At 33.4% G+C, this 27,795-nt stretch overlaps 2 protein-coding genes across 3 annotated transcripts in view; both read right to left on the bottom strand.

Annotated features, from left to right (window-relative positions):
• Nucleotides 1-10,456, bottom strand: part of LOC126755090 (glutaminase liver isoform, mitochondrial) — a 66,922-nt gene extending 56,466 nt beyond the window's left edge. For both annotated transcript variants that reach the window (XM_050467408.1, XM_050467409.1), the window contains exon 1: nt 9,452-10,456. In XM_050467408.1, the coding sequence (XP_050323365.1) occupies nt 9,452-9,829 (378 nt within the window). In that variant the 5' untranslated portion in view covers nt 9,830-10,456. The remainder of the gene's footprint in view (nt 1-9,451) is intronic.
• Nucleotides 10,457-17,656: 7,200 nt separating this feature from the next.
• On the bottom strand, nt 17,657-27,400 carry LOC126755125 (nucleoporin Nup188). The gene is made up of 11 exons (XM_050467472.1): nt 27,004-27,400; nt 26,721-26,940; nt 25,819-26,658; nt 25,592-25,763; nt 25,290-25,399; nt 24,531-25,229; nt 22,150-22,418; nt 20,018-22,085; nt 19,112-19,266; nt 18,821-19,034; nt 17,657-18,754 (listed from the first exon to the last, which is right to left on the bottom strand). Exons 1-11 carry the CDS (start codon nt 27,024-27,026, stop codon nt 17,813-17,815), a joined length of 5,712 nt encoding a protein of 1,903 aa, XP_050323429.1. The 5' UTR covers nt 27,027-27,400; the 3' UTR covers nt 17,657-17,812.
• Nucleotides 27,401-27,795: the final 395 nt, after the last annotated feature.

Below are 27,795 nucleotides of genomic sequence, written 5' to 3'. Positions count from 1 at the left end.
CTTCAATGAAATTTTAATATTTTGTTCAAAGTGAAATTTTTTATGCAAAAAATAAGTAAATAGGTAAATATTTTTGCTTTAAATTATCAATTGCTATTACAAATGATATAATAGAGCTATAATAGAGCTATTTTATGCTTTTATTTATAAAATAACGTCAAGTTTGTTAGAGCTGTGAATAATTAAACATTTTACATATTAGTGGCATCACCACTCTACCTCCTCTTTCTATCTTCCATTCTACTGTCAACTCTACTGTCGTTGGCAAAAATAGGAGGATATTGAAGTTAGCGAGAACGACAACTGTCGGCCTGCAGTCGTGTAGTCGTGCAGCTGTCAAAATAACACTGCCCATAAGAACGTGTGTATTTTAATATTTGACAGATGTAGTTTGCAGTCTGTCGTAGCCATTGTGTTTACACTATGAGAGTCAATTAATTTTGTTTATTTTTGCATTCTTCCAATGGTTTTATTTCTCTTCTTCACTTTTGTAAGGGGTCACATAAAAGTTTGTGAATGTAAATATATAAATATTAAAAGACTATTAACTTGGGTTGCAATGAAGCTAGAATACCCATCACAAATAAAGTTTTGATCAGTTTGTATGCCAGCGATATGTCGATATCGGCGATTCTGACTAAGCTTCCCACGACAGTCGGGTCTAAGTAGTCGGAACGGAGTCGGATTTTTATCCGACCGAAGAACCGTCAACTCGGCACAATTCCTCGAATTTACTTCAGGAATGTTTTCTGCCACTACAACAACAACATGCCGACTAAGGAGCAGCTTATTGAAACGAGAGGTACAAAGCCTTCAAAGGCGAACGAGAGATCATTGAAGACTTGCCTCGTTCTGGACGACCTTCTTCAACTGATTAAGATATTAAAAGTGAAGGATGTGGTGTATGAAAATTGTCAGGCAAGTGTTAGAGAGATGTCATGAGAGCTCCATATCTCTCGCGAGTCCGTTCGAATGTTTTTGGTGGATATTTTGGGTATGAAGAGCTGAGTCGCAATGACTACCACCGATCAAGCACCAGATTTGGCTTCGTTTGGGTTTTTCTTGTTCTCCAATCCAAATTTCCGGGCAACAATGTATAAATATATTTACATGTACATATGTTTATGTGGTTTGCAGCTTTACTTTGTGGTTAACATAATTTGGGTTTATCTTTTATCAAAATTCACTTTAAAATTTTCAACTGCTTATAAAAAGTATATAGAATGTATGTACCTATGTATGTATGTGAATATATATGTATTTAAATCATGTTGAGTCAAAACAAAAAATATTTCTTTCACTTAGTTGTAACATGAGTGTCCTCTGCCAGTATCAGATAGAAAGATTTGTAGCTTGCTTCCAACTAGTTACTTGAAAAAATATTTCGGTTTGTGGATTTTGGAGGAAGTTGAATTTTTCAAAGTACCGAGTGAAAAAAATTTATACGGTCTTTGACCCACCCTAATATATATACATATATACTTATTATATATGTGTGTTTCAGTACATTAAAGCGTAAACCACATGTAAATAAAGCAAATGTAGACGCGAAAAAGATCGTATAAAGAGACTCAAAATGAAACAAAAAAGGTCATAAAAATAGTTTTGTACACATAAAAAAATCGTAAAATTGTTTTTTTCACTTTACAAGAAAGCTATAAAAGAAAGCACTTGCATAGCCTAAAATTTTGAGAAAAAATATTTACAAGTAAGCAAAAACATGCATGACTTTTTCTCGTGTTTTGTGAACCATTTGTTGACTTTGAGGCAGAAAATCTCAATTTTGTTAAATATAATTTTTTTATTGTAAAATAATTTTTATAAAATCTAAAATAAATAATAATGCAAAAAATACTAACATAATACTCAATGCTTAAGTACCAGGCTTCACAAATTTCAAAGAAGATTAATACACATACACACATATGGAATGTCGAAGTCATATCTTTACAGTGAGCAATTCTCTCCAATACTAACCTCCAGTACTTTTTTTTGAAATGTTGCTGCTGATTGTTGACTTGCAATAACTAAATTTCTCAGAATCCCAAGACGCATACATTAAACTATATTAAGGGGTTACGTGGGTTTAAAAACAGCCATTCTCCACAATTTTTTTCTTTTTTAAAAGAGGAAATATTTTATTAGAATTTTGTATTCTTACAAACATACACTATTAACAAAGAGATTCTGAAATTTTTGAAAAAAATATTTTAAACTCGGCCATCCTTACAGGATCATCTAGAGTTAAAAAATACGTGTTTAAGTTAAAACCCCTACTTAGAACTTGCGCGAAGGATAAAAAATTTGAAAATTGGCTTTATGGCCGACATTTTTACAAAAAAATTAAAATTTCGCAACATTTTTTTTTCAAATAGTTTAAAACGAAAAAATCCTTCCTCCAAGCCTTTAAGAATTGTATCTCAAAGACTTGTGTAAATTTCATGAAGATCGGTTGAGTAGTTCTCGATAAATCTTGCCAACTGACTTCAAAAACACAGTTTCGAAATCGAAAACAAACGCGCTTAAAGACGCCGAAGCTAGGCTAAGTAGTTATCCTCGAGCGCACAAATTTTCAAGACTGTATCTCCGATACTATTACTCGGATCAACTTGAAAATTTAGAACAATATTCTAGAAGTATTGTAGAATATAATAAGATAATAACAAAATTCGATTTTTGAAACCCGTAAATCCATGTAACGCGTAAAGTAGAGAACTGTCAAATATTTGTTTTTTCAATTTGTAAACAAACATGTTAATTTATATCGAAAACTCAGTATTCGAAAAATAAAAGCTAAGTAACACACTTTAACAAACATTTATACGATATCTTTAAAAAAAATATGAGTTTTATATAGAAAGAGGAAAATGTTAATTTTCAACATTTTTAAGTTTTAAGTTGATTAGTCTAGAGCCCTTTATGTTAATTAGTCTTGAGCACTCAGATCCACCTAATTTCGACAACTTCTTCCAGGGATAGGAGAAAAGTTTCTAAAATATTTTTGTATTGACATTTTGATACAAAAAAAGCGGCTACTGACCCCAACTTTGGCTTCAAATCATTGACTAAACTATAGCCGTAAGTAAAATAATTATTACCACATCTTGTATGAGCATGCTCCACTGTGCAGATGCGTCATTGTTACAATGTGATTACTCAGCTATTTCAAATAATTTTTTTTTTTTAATTTTTTCAAAATGAAGAGCATTGAATTTCCATAACTCGAACCAACATAAACCACAAAAATACTTCGAGTTAGAGAGACTTCGAGTTACGGAAGAAAATTTGTATGAAATTTGACTTCTATTGGCAATTCAAGAGTTGAAGTCAAGTTAGAGAAGGTCGAGTCGTGGAAGTTGAACTGTATATTCATATGTATGTATATGTACATAAGTTTGTAATTAAATCGTCTGTATTAATTAAGTTTATTTAAATTATTTAATCACATTTTCTCTTATTTTTTAGGTGAGTCCTGTAAAACTTCGTCAAGGTATTAACCATAGATATTTTCATTGCTTGGACCTAGTAAGTTTCTGTTCATATATTTAAATCTTGAAATTTTACAAAGCCGGAATTCAACAGTAAAATTGACAAAACATTGGTTTAGATAGTTTACAAGAATTTAAATTAATCAATTTTTAATCAATTTTTAGCTCATATTTGAATATAATATATTTCGAAAGCTTAAAAATACTGGTATATACATATATAAAATATAAAAACATTATATATAAATATGCATATATGTACATATATGGTATTTGTATAAAACTATATCTAGGAGTGCCGTTAAATTATTTCATCGATTCCAAGAAACCTATAAGCCAAATCAATTAATAAGCAATCATTGAAAGTTTCCTAGCCCTTAAAAAGATATAATTATTTCAATATATTCGTTAAATATTTATTTTTTCACTCCAGATTAGATAAAAAAACTCATAATTGAATATTAAACTAAAACAAGAAAAAGCGTTATTTCGGTTGCACCGAAACTATAATACCCTTCACAAGTACAAGAAACTCCTTAAAAGAACTAGATTTCGATTATTCAGTTTGTAATTTCTTCGGATGCATTATTGCCTTGGATTATGACCCTTGCCAAATTTCATGAAGATATCTCGTTAAATGAAAAAGTTGTCCATGAAAGCACTTTATTCCGATGTTCACTTTGTATGACTGCTATATACTATAGTTGTCCAATATCGGGGGTCCGACATCTTATACACTAAGGGATCGATATCTCATAAACTAAGGGGCTATTTCGGGTATATACAGACAGACGGACATGGCTGCATCGACTTAACTCGTCACGCTGATCATTAAGATATCTATTTTATAGAGACTCCGACGTTTCCTTTCGGTTGTTACGTCTTAATGACATTGCATAGTTTTGAAATCGAGCTTAAACTAATTTTGTTTGGGAGTTGAAATCCGGGTGACAGTCTGTATGTCCGGCCGTCCATCCGTCCATCCGTGCACGCTGTAAATTGATTAAAAATTGAGCTATCTTGACGAAACTTGGCATTCGCGTTCCTGAGAAAAAAAAATCGAATTCATAGATGGACGTAAGCGTATCACTGCCTCGTCCACAAATCGCCATTAATCGAAAACACATAAAGTGCCATAACTGAGCACTAAATTAAGATAAAAAAAATCACCCAGCGTAAAATTATAAGAACTTCTATCGACAGTGTGAAAATTGGTAAAACCGGATGGGGAGTAACCCCGCTTATAAACGTTATGTTAAAGACTACTTAAAGCGCAATAAATCTATAACTAAATAGGCAAGAGACATTAAATTTTATTTAAAATGATATGAGGTAGCTTTAATGGAGCTGAAGTCAAAATTGGACGATGGGTGTGCCACCGCCCACTTTTAAATGAAAACACATATCTCGAGACCCGCCTGACCGATTTAACCAAATTCCATTGGAATTTTTATGTTACGGTGTGCAAATGGGCCAAATCAGACTACACCCAAGCTTACTTCTAATATCATATAGCACAATTCTAAATTCCATCTGGTACAAATTAAGAAGCAATTAATATAACGGATTGAAACTTTACACGAATAATGCCTTTAGAGTTTAGCAAGAATTGTCCAAATCGAGCCAAAACTGTTCAAGCCTCTAGGTACTGAATATGTTGACCTCAGAATCTATAGTAGACTTTTTACCGAAAATATCGGTCAATGTGTGAGATATACAATTGCAATTCAGAGAGAATCCTGTTCTGACAATAGTAATTCTGTGTATTAAAAATGGGTTGAATCGGATCAATACTACCCTTAGCCCCCATATACTTAATAAAAAGATTTTCGAACTTCCGGCTGCCTTTATACCGCATATATCGGCCAATCCTTATAAAATTGAGAGAGACCGTTTTTCTTATAACGGTACATCTTTGTGCTTAGAATGAATAAAATCGGATGAATACCCGCCCTAAACCCCATATAACTAACAAACCTTATGTACTTGAAGGCTTTAATCCTTGTTACTGACAAGAATATGAAATATTCGGTTATACCCGAGCTTACCTCTTTTTTACTTGTTTTACAAATATTTATATAATATTTATAATGCCCACAATTTTATAATAAAAAAAAAATTGTTCTAGCATTCATTATATGTGACCTGGTCTACGGAAAGGGAGCTTAGGTGTCAAAAAAGAGCAATTAATGAGATAACGAGAAACTGACGATTATTTTTAACAGCTTTTCCCAGAAAACTAGTTTTCGCACGTTAGCTCCCTTTTCGTAGACCAGGTCACATATGATTAATTTTCATGAATTCGAGCAGTGAACACTTTGACACTTCGGGATACTTTACATAGGTGATAAAAGTAAATATATCGTCACCTAAAATGCAAAATAATGTAACATCACTTTTCATAAGTTTACATGCGAAGGAAAAACGATATAATAGATACCAATCATATAAAAAAACAATTGAGTTTTGGTTATGAAATGGTTATATATTGGTTATATTCGGTTATATATTGGTAATATGTTGGTAATATATTGGTAAAATATTGGTTATATATTGGTTATAAATTTGTTATATATTGGTAAAATAATGGTTATATATTGGTATTATATTGGTTATATATTGGTTATAATTGACAGCGAAAGTTGAAAATTTTATGCTACATATACCTGTATGTATGTAGTATGATGTAGGGAATCGTAAGCAATAAAAACACAATTTCCATTTTTTTTTTTTGATGATACGTTGTTTTGCATTTCAGTTGACGATATAGCTATATATGTATGTATATATCTTCTTTCCAAAAAAATTTAATTTCTTCAAACAACTTTATCGATCCAATAAACTTTAACATAAATTAGTCAAGCCAATATAACCACATTGTTTGCAGTTTGCGAACTAATAAGCCGAAGTAACATGTGCGGTGCATACGCCCACTGGAATATTTAGCAACACCCCAAAGGGGCTTGTCAGCAAAGTGCATCACATGGTCATATATTTTGTAAATATGCTATGTATAAAAGTGATTCACTAATATGTTCTTGCACAAAAACTCAAACAAGTATATACATACTTGTAAGTACTTTATAATATTTTTTGCTATATTTATTTGTTTTTGTCAAATTTTTTAATACAAAGGATCAGGCAAAGTGCTCAGCAATTTTGATATTTTTGTTGTGAAAAGAAAACTACGCGGCTAAAAAATAATTTTTGTCAACAAAATTAAATCTTTAGCGAAAATAAATTACACCTAAACGTCAATATTTGCCTATTAACACACAATTTCCAATACACATATTTGTATATATGCGTACATAATATGTATGTAAATGCATAGAACGCTATGTACTGGGTAATAAGGTGGGAATTGGGCATTATTAGCGAATATTCTTTAGCCAGCAGAGATGTCACTTGACAAAAATATTTGTACAGACAAGTTTTTCCGCAATAAGCAAGCCAACAAAAACATGTATTCGTACTATACAGTGTATTACTTAGGAAAAATTAAATGGATTACTATTATTGTTATTATATCACAAAGTAAGGTTCAGAAGTGGTTATTACCCTCACTTTAATTGTCTTTAATAAAAGTATTGTTAAATTTGGACTAGCAAAAGCCCTCAAAATCCACTTATCGCTAATGAATTCCATTTAATGGCAATTTTGATAGTTCGAATTCATACGAAGTTTTGTTGGATCAGGCTTTCTAATATTATGGTTTCAGCGGTTGAACTTCTCCATAGAAAATTTCAAGTTAATGCTTTGTGGTCTACTGTTTGGCCGGAAATGAACTAAATTTGAAATTAATAAATCCTAAGGCACCGTTAAGTTATTAAATATACAGTACATACCAATATTCTGCATATCTCTCTAAACATTTTCATACTTCATCTAAAAACTTTCGACACTAACAAATACCGCACCTGCTCATGAAACTCTCAAAGTTGGAGCTAATTTGAAGAAGCATGTATACTATATACAGATGTATATTCATGGATTATCACAGCTTGATGACTCTATCGATTGGGTTGGAAGGTGATTATTGTTCTGTAAATCATGTTTAAGATATCTTTGGCATAACGGTCGGTAGGTTCAGCCCCATGATGAGGCTGAACGACTTCGTCGAAGCCCGAAATACAGTAATCTTTAGTACTAGATTCCAGAAAAGGAAAATTCCTCAAGCTATCTCCGGATCGAAAAGCCACCAACCAGATCGATCATGCTGTGATATACGGAGGCACGTCTCCAGTGTTTTAGACGTTCGTACGCTATAAGATCCTAACTTCGACTCGGATGACTATCTTGTTGCAGCGAAAACACAGCAAACACAGAGGGTTCAAAGTCTAGAAACTGCAATCACAATAGACAGCAGAACGATTTTCTACTCGACTTGCACTCCTCTGAGAGCACTCGTCAACAACTCGGTATAAGGGAACTGTGGGATGGCATTTCAACCTCCTTAAGTACAGCTGTAAACGAAACCATTACTTTTCGGAAAAGGCAAAAAAAAAAAACATCTGGTACGATGAGGAGTGTCGTCTTGCAGTGGAGAGAAAACAGACTGCCTACCACGCAGCGTTACTATCGACCACAACTCGTGCGGAATGGGATAGATACCGAGAGTTGAAGAGGGAAGCGACACGCATTTGCAGACAAAAACAGATTGAGGCCGATGCGTAAGTACGATGAGCTTGACAAGCTGGACGACAGGGGTAATGCATGAAATTTCTACGAAAAGATGCGATGACTAACAGTAGGTTTCAAGACCGGAGCATACTCTTATAGAATCCCCAGAGATGATCTAGTGACTGAAAGCATACTAAAATTATGGAGGGAATACTTGTATTTCTTCAGCCTGATGAACGGTAGTGAAAGCATAACACCAGGAGATGGTGAACCCGATTCCACATTCGATGACGATGGAGCGGACGTTCCTTTGCCCGAACATGAAGAAGTTAGGCATTGACATATCATCAGCGAATTAAGAGACAGCGGCAACACTGGCTAAGTCATGTCATCTGAATGGATGAAAATACTCCAGCTCTGGGAGTATTCGACGTAGCATCTGTCAGGGAAAGCAGTGGAAGAGGAAGACCTCTACTCCGTTGGAAAGGCCAGATGGAGAAGGACCTGGCTACACTTGGAATCTCCAATTGGAAAACAGCGAAAGTGAAGTACTACTGGCGCGCTGTTGTAAACCCCTGAGCTTTTTTTTTATAAAACTCTTTAGCCGTGGATGAAGAGTCGTCAAAGAACCATCGATCTCTGTGTTGCACTGAAGTCTAAATTCCTAACCTCAAATCGAAAAAGAAGTTCTGTCGAATTGCAGATTTCCTACACCAAGTATTTTGTTAGTTTAAGCAACAACAACGGCAATTTGTGACCTTAAACTGTTGCTCAAGCGGTATTAGCTATCGTTTTTCGCTAATTCGGCACTTTATACACAAACACCCTGTATTTAGACATTTCATTTAAGCATTAAGAGCATTTGTTGACAGCGCTGCATTTAAGCACAAAGCGATTTTAACGATAACCGATAGACAAATTGCTGACAATTAGCATTCGGTTTATGCATTAATTGTAGCTTGGCGCCAGCACGAAGCCGCTAAGGACGAAATTTAATAGAAAATACGGGCTTATTTGTTAACCCAGCTGAGGAAAGCACATAAAGCAAAGTGTGACATACATTAAACGCGCGTAACAAACACACATACACACATACATATGTGACATAAGTATATATATACAAACTCATTTTAATGGGTGTGTTGCGTGGGCGATTCAGCTGTTATATCACGCGTGAAAATCGATACTCATGACTGGGTTGGTTAACAGGGTATGGTTGTTGTTGTTGTTACTGTTATAAGTGTGTTACGAAAACACGGTATTCATTAAAAAGTTTAATTGCAACTTGCAACTAGTGCAGCTTCCTTGCAACAAAAGTCGCGTGTGTGTGCGTCACTCACCTCTGCGGCAATTTTCTCTTGCAACTCCTTGCCGGTGTGGCCATACTTGCTGCGATCATCTAACCATACCGTGTTGTTGTAGTATGTTTGTTGTTTCGCCTCGGTTAAATTGGTGGTGCCGTTGTTGCTGTTGTTGTTGTTGCTAGTGTCGTTGTTGCCACTGTTGGCTGTCAGCGCTGTCGTCGCTTTGCCGTTGCTGTTGTTCTTGCCGCTGCCGTTAAGACCGTTGCCATTCGCCGTCGACTCATCCAAATTCTCAACCAAACTCAAAGCAGTCGCTTTAGCACGCTTACTCACAAATCCATTAACGAGCAATGCATTTAAATGGGCGCTTTTGGACAACCACAAATTTTTAATCGACGAAGAACTTTTAATCATTATTTTTTCACACGACACTTGGGGGGAAGAAAACAGCTTTGTTTTTTGTTCAAATTTGACAAATGAGCGTTTGTTTTTTGTTATTGTAGATAATTTTTTTTTTAATTATTTTCAAATTTTTTTCAAGTTTTTTATTTAATTTTTAAAATTTTTTTTTCAAATTTTGTTTTATTTTTTCGACTTTTCTTTTGTGCGTCTTTTAGTTTTTACTTGCTTTTCTTGTTATCGCCGCGTATAGGGAGCGAAGCAACAGAGTTCAAACAAACGTGTGTAGAGATATTTTCCAATTTCTATTAGACTTTTCGTTTGCTCGATTGTTTTTTCAGCCGCTTTGCTGCGAAAATCTAAACGCGCACACACACGTTACAACAAATGCACGAAATTTTCGTTTCCAAAGTTTTATGTAATTTTCGTTTGTGTAATTAAATTGCGTTTGTAAATCTCGTTTAGCACTTGAGTTGGCTGCTTAGAGTTTTTTCTCTTGAAAAATTATATTTTTTTTTATTTATTTTAGCTTAGCACACGCTACAACAATTGCACTCCTTGTTTGTAGATTTTTGGCTGCTTTGCTGCGTTGGACGACAAACGGTCACGTTGGCTTCTCACGAACTACTGAACGGCCGGGTGAACTCTTGGCGCTCTTGTATATGCCGAAGAAACAACGTGGGCCGACTGTCGGCGGCGGCGATGAGCAACACACACATATCGACGTATAAAAATACTTAAGTACATATGCACATACTTTTCGTATAAGAAACTATACTAGTTGTGTGTACATACATATGTATGTATGTATGTATATATGTTTGTTTGTGTAAGCAGTTGGGCGCGCACACTCACCACATTGCCGCATTTGTTTCAAAGCCGCTGCCTTTCACATTTTGCTCACACTCTGTTTGCTTTTGCCTAGACGCCTTCAGTCATTTTTATGCGCTCAAGCATATTTTATATGTATATACATGTCTGTAAGTATGTGTGTATGTATGTATGTATGTATGTATGTCTGTATGCTTTTATGTATTTGCGCTTTTCTCCACAAACTCTATGCTTGTTGCTGTTTGTTTCTGTTGTTGGCTCATGCTCATGCTCAGTCGCGCAAACAGCTGCTCATATTTGCTGTGAAACCTCAGCGACGGCTGCGATTTGGTCAACTCGTCCCTGCCTAGTACTCCCAAAGACGAAGTGTTCTATATAATTCATTCTATATATACATACATACAATGTGAATGTGATATATATACATAAATTTGTTTGCAAAACGCTCTCCGCAGCATAAACATAATCGGCTTATAACGTTGAGTATTACTGCGAATGTACCGTAGAGAGGAGCGAAATTTTTATTTGAAAGGATGTCTGTGAATTTTCTATAATTTTCGGTCTAAAAATAGTGAAAATAGTAATAATAAATAAATAAAAATAATAATAAATAAATATTTTTTATATATAAAATTTTTATTTTTTATATTTTTATAATAAAATTTTAATTTTTCAATACAACAGGAAGTATACAAATTTTATTAATGCCGAGAACAGAGTTTAGCTTATAATATTATAGAAAGACACTCCTCAATAACAACAGAAAATAGTAAATTGTTATTCACGCCGAGATTAAATAAAAATAAATTATGTTTCCCACTCCAAATAATATTTAAAAAAAATGTAGCATACTTTTAGGCTTAAATGCCTTTTTAAGCCATAATAGCTGCTTAAATAGTTCGGAGACTACGAAAAATAATATTGACCATCTACTTACTTTGAAAGGTCATAAATACAGTATATCACTTGCAAATTTTTATAAGCAAATTTAATAATCAAAAATAAAAAAAGTTACAAATAAGTAAATACTGTCTAAAAAGGTGAATTTGCTCGCTCACGGAGCAGTAATTTCAGTTTCAATAACATATGATCACTTAAATTAATGAAAATAAATTATGTTTCCCACTACAAATTAGATTTTTAAAACAAGTGTAGCATACTTTTAGGCACATAAGCTTTTAAACAGCTTTAAGTCCCTATTTTATGGTATAGTAGTTGCTTAAATTGTTCCGAGACTATGAAAAATTATATAGACTATATATTTGATTTGAAGGGTCATATATCGTTTGGAAATTTTTTTTAGTAAATTCAAAACTATTTTCAAAAATTATAAAAACAACTTACAAATAAGTAAATACTGTCTAAATAAGTAGATTTATGCGCTCATTGAAATCTAAGTTCAGTTTCAATTTCATAATATCACTCCAAAACCAGTAAAAAAATAAACAATAGCATAGTTTTAGGCGCTATAAATATGCATTATTTTAATTATTGAAGTAATTATACTAAATAGAATTAAAAATAAGATTTATAGCATACATTTGGTGTCCAAGGCCCACATTAAATAAAAACTATGGTTTAGAGTGGTGTTCTAGTCTATCTAAAAGCATGCATTTCAGGTAATCGAAGTAAAAAATTTTTCTTCTTGTTTTTACTTATTTATTTATTATTTTATTTTATTTTATTTTAATTTTATTGTTATTTTGAAAAATAAAATAGCATATATTATATATTTATTCTTTATTTTTATATTTTTTTCATATTCACATTTTTGTCAAAATTAAAATTTTTATTTTTTTCCAATACTTTCATATATTTAGTTTTATTTCATTCATTCTTTTTTATTACCTTATTTTATTTTACTTTTAACTTAATTGATTTTCCATTATTTTAATATCCATATTTATATTTTTTTTATATTTATTTATTCACATATGTACATACATACATACATATGCACATATGTATGTATATTTTTTTTAAATAAAATTTTTATTTATTATCAACACTTTTTTGTGTTTAATTTTATTTTGTTTTATTTCTTTCATTTTATTTTACTTTTTTTAGAAATTTATATGAAAACGTTATTTTCTTATTTTTTCATAATGATTGTTTTTCTTTATATTTTTTTTGTTACTTATATTTTTTATCAATATATTTTATTTTTTATTTATTTATATACATATTTTTTTCAAATTAATTTTTTTTTCAATACTTTTATATACTATTTAATAGCATTTTGTTATATTACTTGCACTTTATTTTACTTTTTGTTTTAAGAAAATTAATTAAAAAATGTTATTCACTTAACTTTTTTTTTTTATATTTATATATTTTATGTTATATTTATTTATTTACATATATCATATACATACATACATACATACATACATATGTATATATTTTTTAATTAAATTTTATTTATTTTTTCAAACCTTTTATGTGTTTAATTTTATTATTTTTATTTTATTTTGTTTTATTTTATTTTATTTTATGTTATTTTATTTTGTTTTTTATTTTAATTTTGAGAAAACTTTTTCGAAATGTTATTTACACAAAAAATATTGGGTAGTCGAAAAAGTCTTTTCGTATTTTTAATCAAACTTCAACTTATTTTTTTGTAGTTATAATGAATATATAAACAGAACATGTTGCTATTTGCTTTAAAGCCTGCTTTACGTTTTTTCTAGCAAACATTTACTTCACACCTCTCCGTTGGCTATCAATTTTCATGAATTAAGCGTAACGGCGAGTTCGCAATAAAAAATCGCAGCTGATTTAGTCATAACTCCGCACATTAAAGTCAATAATTAATGGTAATTACAAAGTAAATATATGAGCAAATGTGCATAGATACATTTCCGTTATAAATGGACTTTTTTTTTATTTCATTTTGGTTAAATAATTAACTAGTTCAACTTCGTAGCGCTGAGTCGTCGATTTCTACTAGTTGCACTTCATTGCTGTCAACGCGCAATTTCACAACCATTTTAAGATAAATTCGAGCAACTCATTTTGCAAATAAATCAAATATATGTATGTGATTACATAGAAGCTGAAGAAATTCGCTTTTACTTTTTTTGCAGCTCAGTTATCTAAAATCACAAACAGTAAATGTGTAAATTACTCAGCAACAAAACCACGTGAGCGCCCTGCTGAGCTGTCTCACCAGCCTCGACATTCAAGTTCACAGAAAGAGGCGCTCTCGCCAGCGCTCACAGCGGTAATCTATTGCTTGTGCTCCTCATACAGCATTTGCACCTTTGTATATGCAAACATACATATGTGCATGCACACATACTTACATACATACGTATATATGTACATATATGGCTACATACATATGGTATTTAAGTATATAAGAGTACCAACTCGCGAATACAAACTTCTTTGCCAAGAGCCAACTACCACCGTCACAACGCAGCCGAGTAATGACGACAGCAGCAGAGAAGCAGCGGCAACGTTGGCAGTCAACGATGAACTCTCAACGCTCATTCGGCAGATTTGGGGGCTCGTTTGTGCGCGCGTCAGCAAATCGGTGATGAAGTGCTGCTGCTGATAGCACGTATCTCTACAGATGCATATGTATGTATGTATGTATGTATGTATGCGTGTTGCAATGCATTTGGCCAGCTGCCATATGACTTACATAGATTCAGGTACAAGTATTTATAAAGAGTGATTTATCGTTGAATGTACACACACACATACATATATGGATATGTGTATACTTTTATACATATATGTACATATACATATATATTTCCATGGGAATGTGTGTATGTTGAGTGCATCAATGCATCATCATCATTTGCTTGCCGATTTACGTTGTGAACCGATTGTTGGATAACAAATCTACTTATTTGAATGAATTGGCGTAAAATCTGGCTAGTATGTGTATATGTACATATGTACATATGTATGTATGTATGTACTTCAGATAATGACCGAGGCAGATAAGTAGGCGCGCTTTTGACGAAAAAGCTGATGGTGTTGATGTTTAACCCCACAAAGGCGGACATGTATTATGAGATATTTAAATTAAAAAAATTAAATAAATTTTGCAAACATATTTAAAAAATTAAGAAAAAAAAAATACAAATAAGAATATATTAAAAAACAAATATTAAAAATACTTAATAAATAAATAAAAAATAATAAATAAATAAATTAAAAGAAAAATAATAATGAAATAAAATTAAAAACTTAAAAAAAATTCAAAATATAATAAAAAATTTTAAAGATTAAAAAAATATATTTATAAAGACTATGAATGAAATGAAATCTCGAAGATTAAGCATTTAAAAACTACTAATAATTATAGAAAAAATAGAAAAAAAATTTTATAATAAAAGAAAAACCAGAATAAACCAAAACACAAAAAATAATAATTAAAAGTAAATCTGAAAAATCACGCAATATGATATGAGTATGTAAAAAAATTACATATTAAAAACTAAATAATAATTATGTAATTTCATACAATAGTAAAAAAATTAAGTAATAAAAGTAAAAATTCAAAAATTTGTATTTAAAAACAGATACCTATGTTTATGACTGAAACACAAATAAATTAATGAAAAAAACGTTTTGTAAAAAATAATGCAAAAAACTATTTATAAAAAAATATTAAAAAAAATTATAAAAAATATTTATAAAATACAGTATTTGTAAAAAGAAATTGTATTTATAAAAACAATATTTATAGAAAAAACTATATATAAAAAAAATCATAAAAAAAATCATAAAAAAAATCATAAAAAAAATCATAAAAAAAATCATAAAAAAAATCATAAAAAAATCATAAAAAAATCATTAAAAAAATTATATTTAGAAACAAAATTATAATAATTAATAAAAAACTAATTAACTATTTATTAAAAACCAAAAAATTATTCATAAGAAAAAATTTAAAAAAAAATTTATAAAACAAAATTATTTATAAAAAGATATTTATAAAGAAAAATTATTTAAAAAAATGTATAATACTATATTATAAATTTAATAAAATTTTATGAAATAATTTTTTATAAATTATTTGTAAAAAAAGTTATTATAATATATAGAAAAAAATTATCTATAAAAAACAAAAAAACTATTTATGAAAACCCAAAAGCTATTCATAAAATAAAGTCTTTATTAAAAGGATTATTTGTAAAAAACCGAATTAGCTTTAAAAAAACCTATATACAGTCGAACTTCCATAACTCGAATCACTATTATCCCAAAAAAAACTTCGACTTAGGGAGACTTCGAGTTATAGAAAAAATTTTTTTTTTTAAAGAAACTCAATTGCTAAATTAGAATATATTAAATGATGAATATGTAAAAGTAATAAATTTAAAACACACATTACAGAAAACTAAATAAGTTAAGTGAAGTAAATAAATTAAGAAATTAGTGACTAAAAATATTAAAAATAAAATTTTAAAAATTTTGTATAAAAAAGTAAAAAATGATACATAAAAATAAATTTAAAGCCGTATAATGCTAAAAAAGTGTCTTTTGTTTGCAAATATAAAAAAAAACAAATAAAACATAAAAAAAGGCTAATGAAATAATTAAATTCTAAAAAATAATAATCACTCTCCGTTAAAAACTTAAATAAAAAATTCAAAATATAATCAAAAAATTTCAAAATAAAAAAATATTCTGTATGGAAAAATTTGTGCAAATGTCATTATCTACTGATAATGGAAAAAAATATTAAATGGAAAAACTAAGTTATTTTGTTTGCTTTTAAAAATATATTCTATGTAATTACATTCAATTACATTATATATATTCATATACATATATATGTAAAAACTGTATAGGTATGTCATCTTCCTTTTGTATTCAGAGTATTGACCAAATCCAGCTTTTTTAAAATTCGCTATAATTTGAAAAATACGTCAAAAAAGCTTTTGTTAAATGATTGATGCAATCCAAAAATAATAATATCTTGTTTTTCGCTTGCCTCTATACGCTTTAGTACTTCTAAATTTTACTATTCTATACGATAAAAAAATTCAAGTTTTAATAAAAGTAAAAAAAGCGGCTGTATTTAAAAACAGGTCATATTCATGACTGAAAAAAATGCCAGTTCAATGAAAGTTTGCTTTTACGTCTAAAGAATGTGCAAAAAACTTTTATAAACAAAAAAATTATAAACAAAATATGAAAAAAATTAAAAAATTATATAAATTATTTATAAAATACATATTTCAAAAAGAAATTGTATTTATAAAAATAATATTTAGAATAGAGAAAAAATTATTTATAAAAAAGAATTTATAATTATATTTAGAAACAAGTTATGGAAGTTAATTTATAAAAGGAAATTATTTATTAATTACTCTCTTATGCTATCATAAAGTATTTAAAAAAATATTTATAAAAGAAAATTATTTATAAAACGTTCGAGTTATAAAGAAAAATTATAAAAAGACAATGATTTATATAAAAAAATTAATATTTTATGAAATAAAAAATATTTATAAAAAAAAAAAAATTATAGAAAAATATATAATTTATAATACACAAAAAAAAATGAAAAACAAAAATATCATAAAAAAAGTTTTTATAAAAATAATTATAAAAAAATTATATAAAAAAATATATAAAAAAAATGATTTATAAAAAAATATATTTATAAAAAAAATTATAAAAAAAAATTATAAAAAAATTTATAAAAAAAAATATTATAAAAAAAAAGTTATAAAAATAATATTTATAAAAAATCATATTTATAAAAAAAACTATTTATAAAAAAAAATTATTTATAAAAAAATTATTTATAAAAAAAATATTTATAAAAAAAATATTTATAAAAAAAATATTTATAAAAAAAATATTTATAAAAAAAATATTTATAAAAAAAATATTTATAAAAAAATTTATAATGAAAAACTTTCTTTATAAAGAAAAATAAAATATTTGTGAATACTCCAGGCACCAATAATTTTCCATACAACTCTTTCACTTGCCTTTATGCTTACCTTACCCCAAAAGCTCTTGTAAAAAGTTAAATTCAGTTTTTTTCTCATTGAACACTATATTCTCATTGAATTATATAAAAAAACACTTAGATTTGTACTTATAAATAATTTCTGCTTGTTGCAACAACCAACTGCAGCGCCGAAAATAAGCAGCATGCGACATAACCACACTTCCAAGCATTGTCCTTTAATCGCTTTGGCAGATGACCGTAAATAGATTGGACATAAAATGCAAGTAATCCTCCTCCACCAGTTGCACATAGGAGAGAGGCGTGTAGCCGGGCTCCTCAGGAGGAAAATATTGAATTTCCTCCAGCACTTCCACCTCATCATCATCTTGAACAATTTGATCTCTGCTGGCGCTGTTCCGTTTCACCTCACTGCCCGACGGTGCGGGATCACCCTGACGCCGCAGCGGTGGACGCGACAGCTGCGGTGTGGAGGACACCGCTGTTTGCTGTTGCTGCGGCGCCTGCCCACCAGCGCCGATCGGACTAATCACACGCGACATATCGAAGGCTGTGCCGGCGGGCGTCTGTTGATGGTGCTGACGACTGTGCTCTTGTTGCAAATGCAAACGCCGCACCACATTCACACGCAAATCGTTGGAGTGGCGACGTGCACCCGACTGTGTCGGTGACAGACGTGTTGTTGTTGTTGCTGAACTGCTTGTTGCTTGAACCGTTGCGCTGCCAGCAGGTGTACCGCTCAATTCCATAAACACCAAGCCATGCTTGCGACGATACCACATTTCGCGGTGCTCACGATGATCGATCAGCACCTTCTTGCGCACGAATTCGTGGAATGTCAAGAGTTCGGTGCTAATCTCACGTCGCACTATTTGTTTTTCGCGCGCCGGCAAGTAGGGATTTTTCAGCGCCAACATGCTTTGCGAGGCAGCTAGCATTAGTACATGCTCGAGTGCGAGCAGGCAGAGTTCGCCATCCAGATTGGCGAGCAGCTCGTTGGGTGGGCAATTCGCTGAGGAAACGGATGTAATCGAGACAGATTTCGAGAATTGTCGTTGTGAGCGTGCCAGTGCGGTTGTGCCGCTGGCTTGTGGCGTGTTGGCGCCATCCCTGCTGGTGGGTAATACGTTGAGCGGCACTTCGTGGAAGCCATGACCTTGCTGAAAGCGTAAAATGTGCGTTTATTGTATTTGTAATACTTTATATGTGGAATGGTATGGACTTACCAGGTTGAGTACTTTCGTAAAAACACCAACAATGCTCAGCACTGTGCCAAATGTTAGCGTTATGGCGGTCTCGTTCAATTTGGGCGCGCCAAAATGTATTTCGAAAATCGGTTCCCATTTGCTGACCAAAAATTCAGGTGCGCATATCAAGTCCAGCAGCTTGGGACTGAAGCGTTGTAGGCATTGTACGCTCAGCGTGATGATTTCAATGAGACTAAGTTTTAAAAATAATAATAATTTGTATATACATACATACATATATAAAAATATTTTTAACTCATTACTACTCACTTGTTGAAGGCGCTGATGACTTCGTCAGTGAAACCCGGTCGCTCAATATCTGATAATATGTCCAATTGCAAGTTGCGTCCGGCTATGAGACATTTCAGATTCTTCGGTTGGTGAAACATTGAAATGGCATGACCCATGAGCACTTGTACAGCGCGCTGTGATTGAAAAGGAGGGCAATTTTGATGGAAATAAGAAAGAACAAAAAAAATGTAAATCATAAAATTCGGTTATACCAAAGCTATAATGCTTTTCACCAATAAAAAATAGTCCTTACAAGATTTGCATTATACATATATGCTAAAGTGGCCCGATTTGAACAATTTCTTAGGATAATGCACCATTTCCTTAGAAAATAATTTAAGCAAAATTTCTTGAAGATATCTCTTTAAATGAAAAACTTTTCCCTACAACTACTTGATTCCGATAGTTCAGTTATTATGGCAGCTATATGCTAAAGTGGTGCGATAACTGCGGTTTCAGCAAATTGGTAGCCTTTTAGAGAGAAAATGAGGTGTGCAAAATTTCAAAGCGATATCTCAAAAACTGAGGGACTAGTTCGCGTATATACTGACAGACTGAGAGACGGACATGACTAAATCGACTCAGCTCGTCATTCATATATACAGTTTATAGCGTTATATGTATGAAACCCATGGGTGACGCGTCATTGCGCCTAATTATATGCAACGCAACATATAACTGAATTTAATGCTAAATCCACTGGAACATAGCATACTTTTAGGATTATGTGATAAAATAGAAATGAATAAGAAATTTTCAGCACACAAGCAACCTAGCAATAAAAATTGCTTACTAAATTGCCCAAGCCTCCTTGTATTACTTAATACTCACGAAAACAAAAGTTTTTGAAAAACTCAAAACTTAAGAAACCAAAATTCTACTCACCATCAAATTGAACAACGACTGCGAGTGTTCCAAACGCCACAGCGTCTCAAACTCCACCAAATTCGACACTAAAGTAACTGAGCTCTTGATCAGCTCCATCGCTGCCGGTTCCAGAGTCTGCTTGGCCAACAGCAATGAGTCCACCAAATAAACCTCGTGAATGCCCACAAATTGCAAAGCGTGTTTCACAAAGTAATGCTTGTGTTTCTCGAACAAGATGGTGACCAGGGTGATGCCACGCGTATAGATGGGCCACCATTTCTGCACCGTCCAGCCATGCTCCTCTGTCTTCGTTTGACCGAGCACAGCGAAATTGGACTGCAAGAGCTCCTTCGGTGGCAACAATTTCAGCCACAAATAGTCGCCGACATCGCAATGCAAGAATTCCGCCGAGCAATTGCCCTTCGCAAAGACAATGAGCACATCCAGCAGTTCGACAGAGAGCTTTTGCTTGCTATGCAGCTGTAGTATGGAGCTGGCGCAGCTCAGCAAGCGTTGGAATACTTTATTGACAATGAATGGCAAATCCCAGTTGCCGGGACCGGCATCGTGAAATATGCTCGCCACCGTTTTGAGTAGATTGAAGCTCAATACGAGTGAGTTTGAGGAGGTCTGTTGCAGATTCTCCAGCTCCTGCTTGGCTTGCTTCTCTACACGTGCGCTATTTTCCAAAGTTTGCAACTCCGAGCAAATGATGCTTACGACCGAGTAGAGGAAATTCAGCGCGGCGTCGGAGTCATTCAGCAACTCAACAGCCAGCAAGTCGGCGCATTTAATAGTAAAGGCGAGACACGCCTCTTTGGCGCGCAAATGCAAATCTTCATAGCAAGAAGAGAGGCGACTGAGCAGCTTAATAACCTGTTTCAACATTTCCACATCCTCTTCGGGGCTGTCTGTGTACGAGAGTTTGAAGCTGAGCAATACAAAGAGATACAGTTCGCTAAGCACGATGAATGGACGCAAATCTTCGATGAATTCAGCGCGATCCACGAGCGTGACAAGCGTTTGCTCAGCCAGCTTCTTCAATTGTTTGGATGGCACTTCAACGAATTGCGGTTGCTTCTTCAGCAGTATTATTAGAAAACTCTTGAAAGCAGCCAGTCGACACAGCCACTCGGGCACGTCTTCGGTAAAGAGCTCTACAGCGCAATACGGATCTGCGGCGGGCGTTTTCGGCATGTCATAGACATAATTAAGCCACTTATTGAAATTCGACGCCTCGAAGAAGCGCAAAACGACTTGCTTTAATTCACTGTTACCATTCGGCGGCGTGGAGAATATTTCAATGGAGAGTATATTCAGCAGCTGAGTGTAGACACGCGCATTTTTGCCCAAAGTGCTGAATAGCGGATTGCAAAGTTGTGTCCAAAATTTCGGACGTTTAGTGAGCTCTTCCACCAGACTCTGCATGCCATTCTTCCAGAGCGAATGGAAGATGTTCATTATTTTATTAGGCAACGTATGCTCGACCATTTGCGAGTCCTTTGCTACAGCCTCCAGATAGTCTTCCAAGAAAGTTAAAATGCTATCAGCGATTTGCACGCCAGCCTCCTTGCCCAAGAAGCGCTTCTCTTGTGTGGCATTCACTTTGAAAAATGCCTCTGTCACGCCAGGCTGCTTTTCAATGCACGCCTCCACCAGCTCCAATATGGCCACCTTCAACGAATCGCTCTCCAATTCATCGGGTAAACGCTGCAGGAAGGTTAAACGTATCTGATCTGGTTCCATATCGAGACACGCTAACAAAGACATATTAAATTCAAGCGCTATGCGTCGCAGCAGTCGACACGAAAGTATTGGCAGCCAGCGATCGAAGATATTGCTCATATAACTTGTTACCACCGGTATGATGCGCAGCGTATCACGTTGCTTGGGCTGCGTGTAGATCAAGGCTTCCAGTGGTGACAAATCGCTGGTCTCTTGCGTGGCCGGTTTCAGGCGCAGCAATTGCATGAGTATGCGCATAGCTAAACGCACGAGCAGCACGACGCCATGTGACTGTTGTATCATCCAATTGGACTCCATTTCCATGGTGTGTTGTAGATAGGCATTGCCAAGCGCGACAAAACTGAAAACAAAATGTGTTTATTAAGAAAACAACAAACAGCAAATTGAGGTTATGTGTCACTTACCGCAATAATACCATGCCATTCTCGATATTCGACAAACTATGTATGCAGATGTCGCGCAAGAATTGCTTTTCCGTGTTGATTTTTTCATTCTTATCACCGAGGCTAGTGACCGTATCCAATATGTCGCACACGAAACCCATAATTTCGGTATAAATTTTGTGTCGCTCCGTTTGTGATTGAAAGCCCCAGGCATGCATGTGTGGAAATACTTCGCGCAGCAAGAATATTAAACCGGGTATCTCGATTTTGAAGAAGTTATTGCGCTGCAGCTGTAGGCGTGTGAGAATATATTAACAAAGTGAATATAATTGAGATAAACAATTAACTAATAAATGGAATATACATACATATGTATGTATATGTATAAATATAATTTAAAACAAAAAATAAATAAATAAAATAAAAAATTAAAAATAAAACACTATAAAAGAAATTAAAAAAAAAAAAAAATAAAAAAAAAAAAAAAAAAAAAAAAAAAAAAAAAAAAAAAAAAAAAAAAAAAAAAAAAAAAAAAAAAAAAAAAAAAATAAAAAAAATAAAAAAAAAAAAAAAAATAAAAAAAAATAAAAAAAAAAAAATTAAAAAAAAAAAAAAAAAAAAAAATAAAAAATTAAAAAAAAAAAATTAAAAAAAAAAAAAAAAATAAAAAAAAAAAAAAAACTATATGAAAAATAAAAAAAAAATAATTAAACGAAATAAAAAATTAAAATAACTCGAACAAAAACAAATCAAAATTAATAAATAAAAGAAATATACAATTAAATAAGAAGCAATAAAAAAAATTATAAAATAAACAAAAAAAAACAATAAAAAAATTAGGAAATTGATTAAAAAAGTTAAAAAAAAAATATTTAAAAAACTAACAAAAAACAAATAAAAAAGTAAAAACCAAAAAATAAAACAAGTTTTGGTAAAATAAAAAGTAAAAATTATTTATAAGAATTAAAAAAAAATAATAATTTAAAAATTTATAATAATTAAGAAAATAAAAAAATTTAAATTTGCAATCAACAAAACAAAAAAATTAATGAATAATAATAGAAAATAATAATAATAAAAAATATAAAATAAAATAAAAATAAACAAAAAAAATCATTAAGTTTCATGAAACTCTTCACAAATAAGCAATTTTTCATACAAGAAATCTAATCGGTTGCTGTTGTTGTATCAGTTATCTAGTCCCTGTTAAGATGGTCAGATTTAGACAAGTTGTCATCAAGGTCATCCAACGGTAAGCCCAAGAGAAGTGCTGTTCGACTGGTTCGGACCATAGGGAGAGGGGTGTGAGATATGTAGGGTTAGCAGGGCATGCAAAGAGGTGGCCAGTGTCATGCGAGGACTCATTGCACGCTGGACATATTTTTGATATGTCGGGGTCGATTCTGGATGAGTAGGAGTTTAACCTGCTACAGTATCCAGAAGGAAGCTGGGCAAGGGTTGCTCTAAATACTCGAGGCAACTCGAGCTCTACGTTTGCGATGATTGGTGCTTTGACTCCAAGTACGCCATTCACTGAAAGGGAGTCGGTGAAGGTGTCAATGGCTCAAATTTGAATGACGATCAGAGCATGTCTGAAGTTTGTTGTGTCGGCGTACTGTTTTATGTCGTCCACGTAGTTGAGGAAGGACCTCTTGATGTTTTTAAGAGGTGGTTTCGTTATAAGCAGGTGACTGCAGGGATAATTTCTGTGAAAGCATCTCAGCAGAAACTACTTGGAGAGGAGTTCATTATGCTCCTTAACTGGGTGCATGCGGACCAGACTGTGCAGGTGAAGATATCAAGAGGCATCCTGTTGTAGTCCGTAGTGCAGTGTTTTGACATGTCTGTAGTTTCCTCGACTGCGTTTCACTGCACCCAGGCGACCATATAGGAGCGGCGTAGCCGGCCGATTGCCTTGTATATGTCCAACAACGTTTCTTTGTGTTTTCCCCATGTACTGCCAGCTAGCAACTTGAGAATATTGTTGCGGCTCTGTACTTTGACAATAATCGCGGTCGCGGGAGGAATGAAGGAACACTGGCTATCGAATGTCACACCTAAAATTTTAGGTGTGATTATGGTCGCTGTAGATTTAATGGGGCAGAGTGTTAGGTAACGTGCAGCGAGGAAGAGAGAAAAGTCGGAGAGATACATCCTATCTCAAAAGGAAAAGGTTTTCATACAAGAATTTGAGTTCGATCGTTCAGTTTATATGGCAACTATATGCTATTTTGGTCCGATATCGGCGGTTCCGACAAATGAGCAGCTTCCTTGGGAGAGAAGAACATGTGCAATATTTCAGAACGATTGCGTTTATACAAACCATCAGACGGACGACACTATATCCTGTACAGAGTAAAAAAAAGAATATGAGATGAATATAATAATTCTAATTTAGTCACCTTAGTGTACGTGCGCAGAAATCCTATATAGGCTATCAAAAAATCATAGCGCTCTAATTTCTTCTCCACATCAATCAAATAGGTGCCAACAACACGCGAATCGAAGCAGATGCCCAGCGCATATTCTTTGTAATTATCGAGCGTTTCATTAGTTATCGCCGGCAAGATGTGCAAATGTACGACACGTGCGTAAATCTCTGCATCAACTAAAGGCAAAAGCATCGTGCAAACATTCAAGCAATTGGCCAACATCTGCACCGGTGGCTGCGGCACCGCCTTAAACTTATTCAGCAAATCAATACACATCTCGGTGGGATGCACCATTTCCGCGCTGATTGCGCTGAGCGCCTTTGTGCGCTGCAGAACATTCTGCAGATACTCAAGACCGGCATTGATGCGGCGCACACGTTCATTTTGCGACCAATCACCCTGATTCTGCACCGTCTCCGCGAGTAAACAGTTGATTTCGTGATGTAGAACCACAAAATAATTGAGTGTGACACGAAAATGCACACAATAACCTTCGGCACGTGACATAATCGCCGCTGTTGTATTTGCTGGGATAATGAAGTCCAAATGTGGAAATGGTATTATGTCGGCAGTGAGTATGTAGTCTTCTTCGTTGATGGCGCGCAGAGGATATCTGCTTTCGTCGTATACGTCCGTGTATATGGGTAGTGATTCAAGCTGTGTTTTTATCTAGAAAGCAAATGCAAATGTTAGTAATATTATTGATAGTGCGCCTAAGGCTATGCTTACAAAATTTGACATGCCCGCTTTGGTAAGCGCACTCGCCAGCATTGATAGATGCACAAAATCTATAGGGAAAGTCTCCAGAAGTGTGTTAAACAAGGAGCGCACGCCTTTTTCTGAAAATAAGCAGTATTGATATAACTTTAAGATTGTTGTTGTTTTTGTTGTAGCAAAATAAAAATATTTCGAGTAATTTGAGGAAAGGCTGGGATAGTGACAGTCTACAAATTCGCTTTACACACGATATATGTAATAGTTTTCAACACAGCACTTTTCACTCTTCCTCTGTAAGTTTTGAATGAACTCACCTTCATCTGCACAAAACTCTTTCGCTAGCGTTGGCCACGATAGCAGCTCGCTCAGCAATTCATATATGTAGGGATGACGTGCACACGAGCCATCGCCATCGAAGAAGTTACACATGTGCGTAAGCATATTGTAGACAGTCTTTCGTACTATGCGCGACACCAAGCTGTCATCCTGCAAATATTATTATTAACACTTAAACAATTTTATCAAAAAGCAAACACACTACCTTGAACATGGAGCTTGTTAGCAGATTGTGCAAATACTCAAAACAACGCAAGTCAATGGCACGTTTACCCATCAACTGACATGGCAGAAAAGCTTGCGCATCCTCAATGGCTTTTGTAAAGCGCATTTTTAGCAACATCCAACCCAGCAGCAGCGGACCATTTTCGGGATTATGATACATACGTATGATTTCCTTATCCAATGAGTCGATAATATTCAGCGCTAAAGCAGAGGCTGCGTCGCTCAAGTCGATACACTTCAACAGCAAGATAGTCTCCGAGTACGCTAAACGTGTCATTAACTCATTATGTAGTGGCTTCGCAATGTCCAAATAACTTTGTTGTCTGCCAAAAGTGTGTTGTCGAAAGCAGTCGAATAGTTTCTCAATATGCTTCAATTCGAATGGTGAGTGTTCACAAATCAGTAGCAAGATGTGTAGTACTTCATTGATTTCGCGTGCATTGCCTTCCGACCAAACAATTAGACGTGTGTGATAATCGAAAAATTCCCCATTCGCCAGTTGATTGGGTGGATATGCATTAATGAGTTGCTCCAATTGATTGAGATAGGAATCACGTAGTTTTGGCAGTGTAATTTTATTCAAAATCTCTTTGTATTGCGTGTGATATGGATGGTTGGGTGTTTTGTAGAAGAGTAGCAAATTTTTAACGATTTTCAATACGATCATACGTTCAAGCGTATAATAACCCCAAATATCATCGAGCAGTTTGCTCATATTACTCTCCGATGAAATATGTGCTGCGAGCGAACTGGCGGAGCCGCGATATTCATTGGTTAGATAGTAGCAGAGTATCTCCCAGCATTGTTGCGACTCCAAGTCCTAGTAGCAAACGATTTTTGTATTAAATATATTAAGCAAAACGTGATTTTTAAATAACATACCAACAACTCTTGCAAATTCTGCGTAAATGGCAGTAATTTCTGCTGCTTCTTCTTCTTCAGCAAGTCTTCCAATTTCACATTAGAGGCTGTACGCTTGCGAAATTGCAGCACACCGTCTTGCAGTTCCTTCGATACGTTCAGCAATTCTTCACGTACTGTGCTCTCTGGTGTTTCATGGTGTATGCCGGAGACAAGTTGCCACAGACGCTTCCAATCGGTGCTGTTGTGTTTGTAAAGCAAGAATGTATTTATTTATTCGTGGCAATATAATCATATTACTTACATTACACTGCCATTTGCACTCATTGCTCACTGTTCTTCTTTTCTCACTATCTTCTTTATTATTTGGCAGAAATTTCACTTAAAATTTATAAAATAATTGCGTGCGTGAAATCTCATGCATTTCTCAGCCGCCAAATCTTCCGAAACGATTCGTTTGTCAACTGTCATAAACAGCTGTTTGTTCTTCCACACGTTTGTAATAGATTCGGTAGTGAAATTTGTAGTAGCGCTTGGATTTTTTAACCGTTTGAATGTTTTCACGCTGCTGTTATATTTAAATACTTTTTTTTAAGCTTTTTATCCCACTTTAAAAGTGAATGAAGAAATGTTGTGAAGTCCATGCAAATTTTTTTGAGCAGTCGGTGCCAAGGTTGAGGTGGCGTGTTATCTCTGAAAGCAGAGAACGTCGTTGGAGCAAAAGCGGCAGGATCTTGTACAATAACAGCACTTCCTTGCGGTTCTTTTTGTTATTGATTTGCTTCTTTTATCCCCATTTCCTTCAAAATTTGACATTTGAATGGCGGTAGTGGTGGTTTTATGTGGCTAAGAATCGTTTTATTTTTATTAATGGACAATAAATCAGATTTAATTAATTAAATGAATTTTATGTTAGTTGCAAGCAAATTTAATAAAACATGTGTATGGATGTGTTTAGTTATATGTGTGCGCGAAATGGTTGCATTCTTTGTTTGATTATAAAAACAAATTTAAAGTGATGAGACCAATATTATACGTTGAAAAAATGTGCATTTTTCATAATTTCGTGGAAAATATAAAACTATAAACAATTAGT

Source organism: Bactrocera neohumeralis, chromosome 4 (genome assembly GCF_024586455.1).
Source record: "Bactrocera neohumeralis isolate Rockhampton chromosome 4, APGP_CSIRO_Bneo_wtdbg2-racon-allhic-juicebox.fasta_v2, whole genome shotgun sequence".
In the NCBI taxonomy this organism is placed as follows: Eukaryota; Metazoa; Arthropoda; class Insecta; order Diptera; family Tephritidae; genus Bactrocera; species Bactrocera neohumeralis.
The sequence above is the reverse complement of the archived record's forward strand: the minus strand, read 5'-3'. Positions and strand labels throughout refer to the sequence as shown.

Coding starts and splice junctions, on each gene's coding strand:
- LOC126755125 (XM_050467472.1), bottom strand. CDS start 27,026: ATGAGTGCAAATGGCAGTGTAAT. Junction 25,230..25,289: donor AAGCGGGCATGTCAAATTTT/GTAAGCATAGCC, acceptor TTTGCTTTCTAG/ATAAAAACACAGCTTGAATC. Junction 19,267..20,017: donor AGTCGTTGTTCAATTTGATG/GTGAGTAGAATT, acceptor TTTCAATCACAG/CGCGCTGTACAAGTGCTCAT.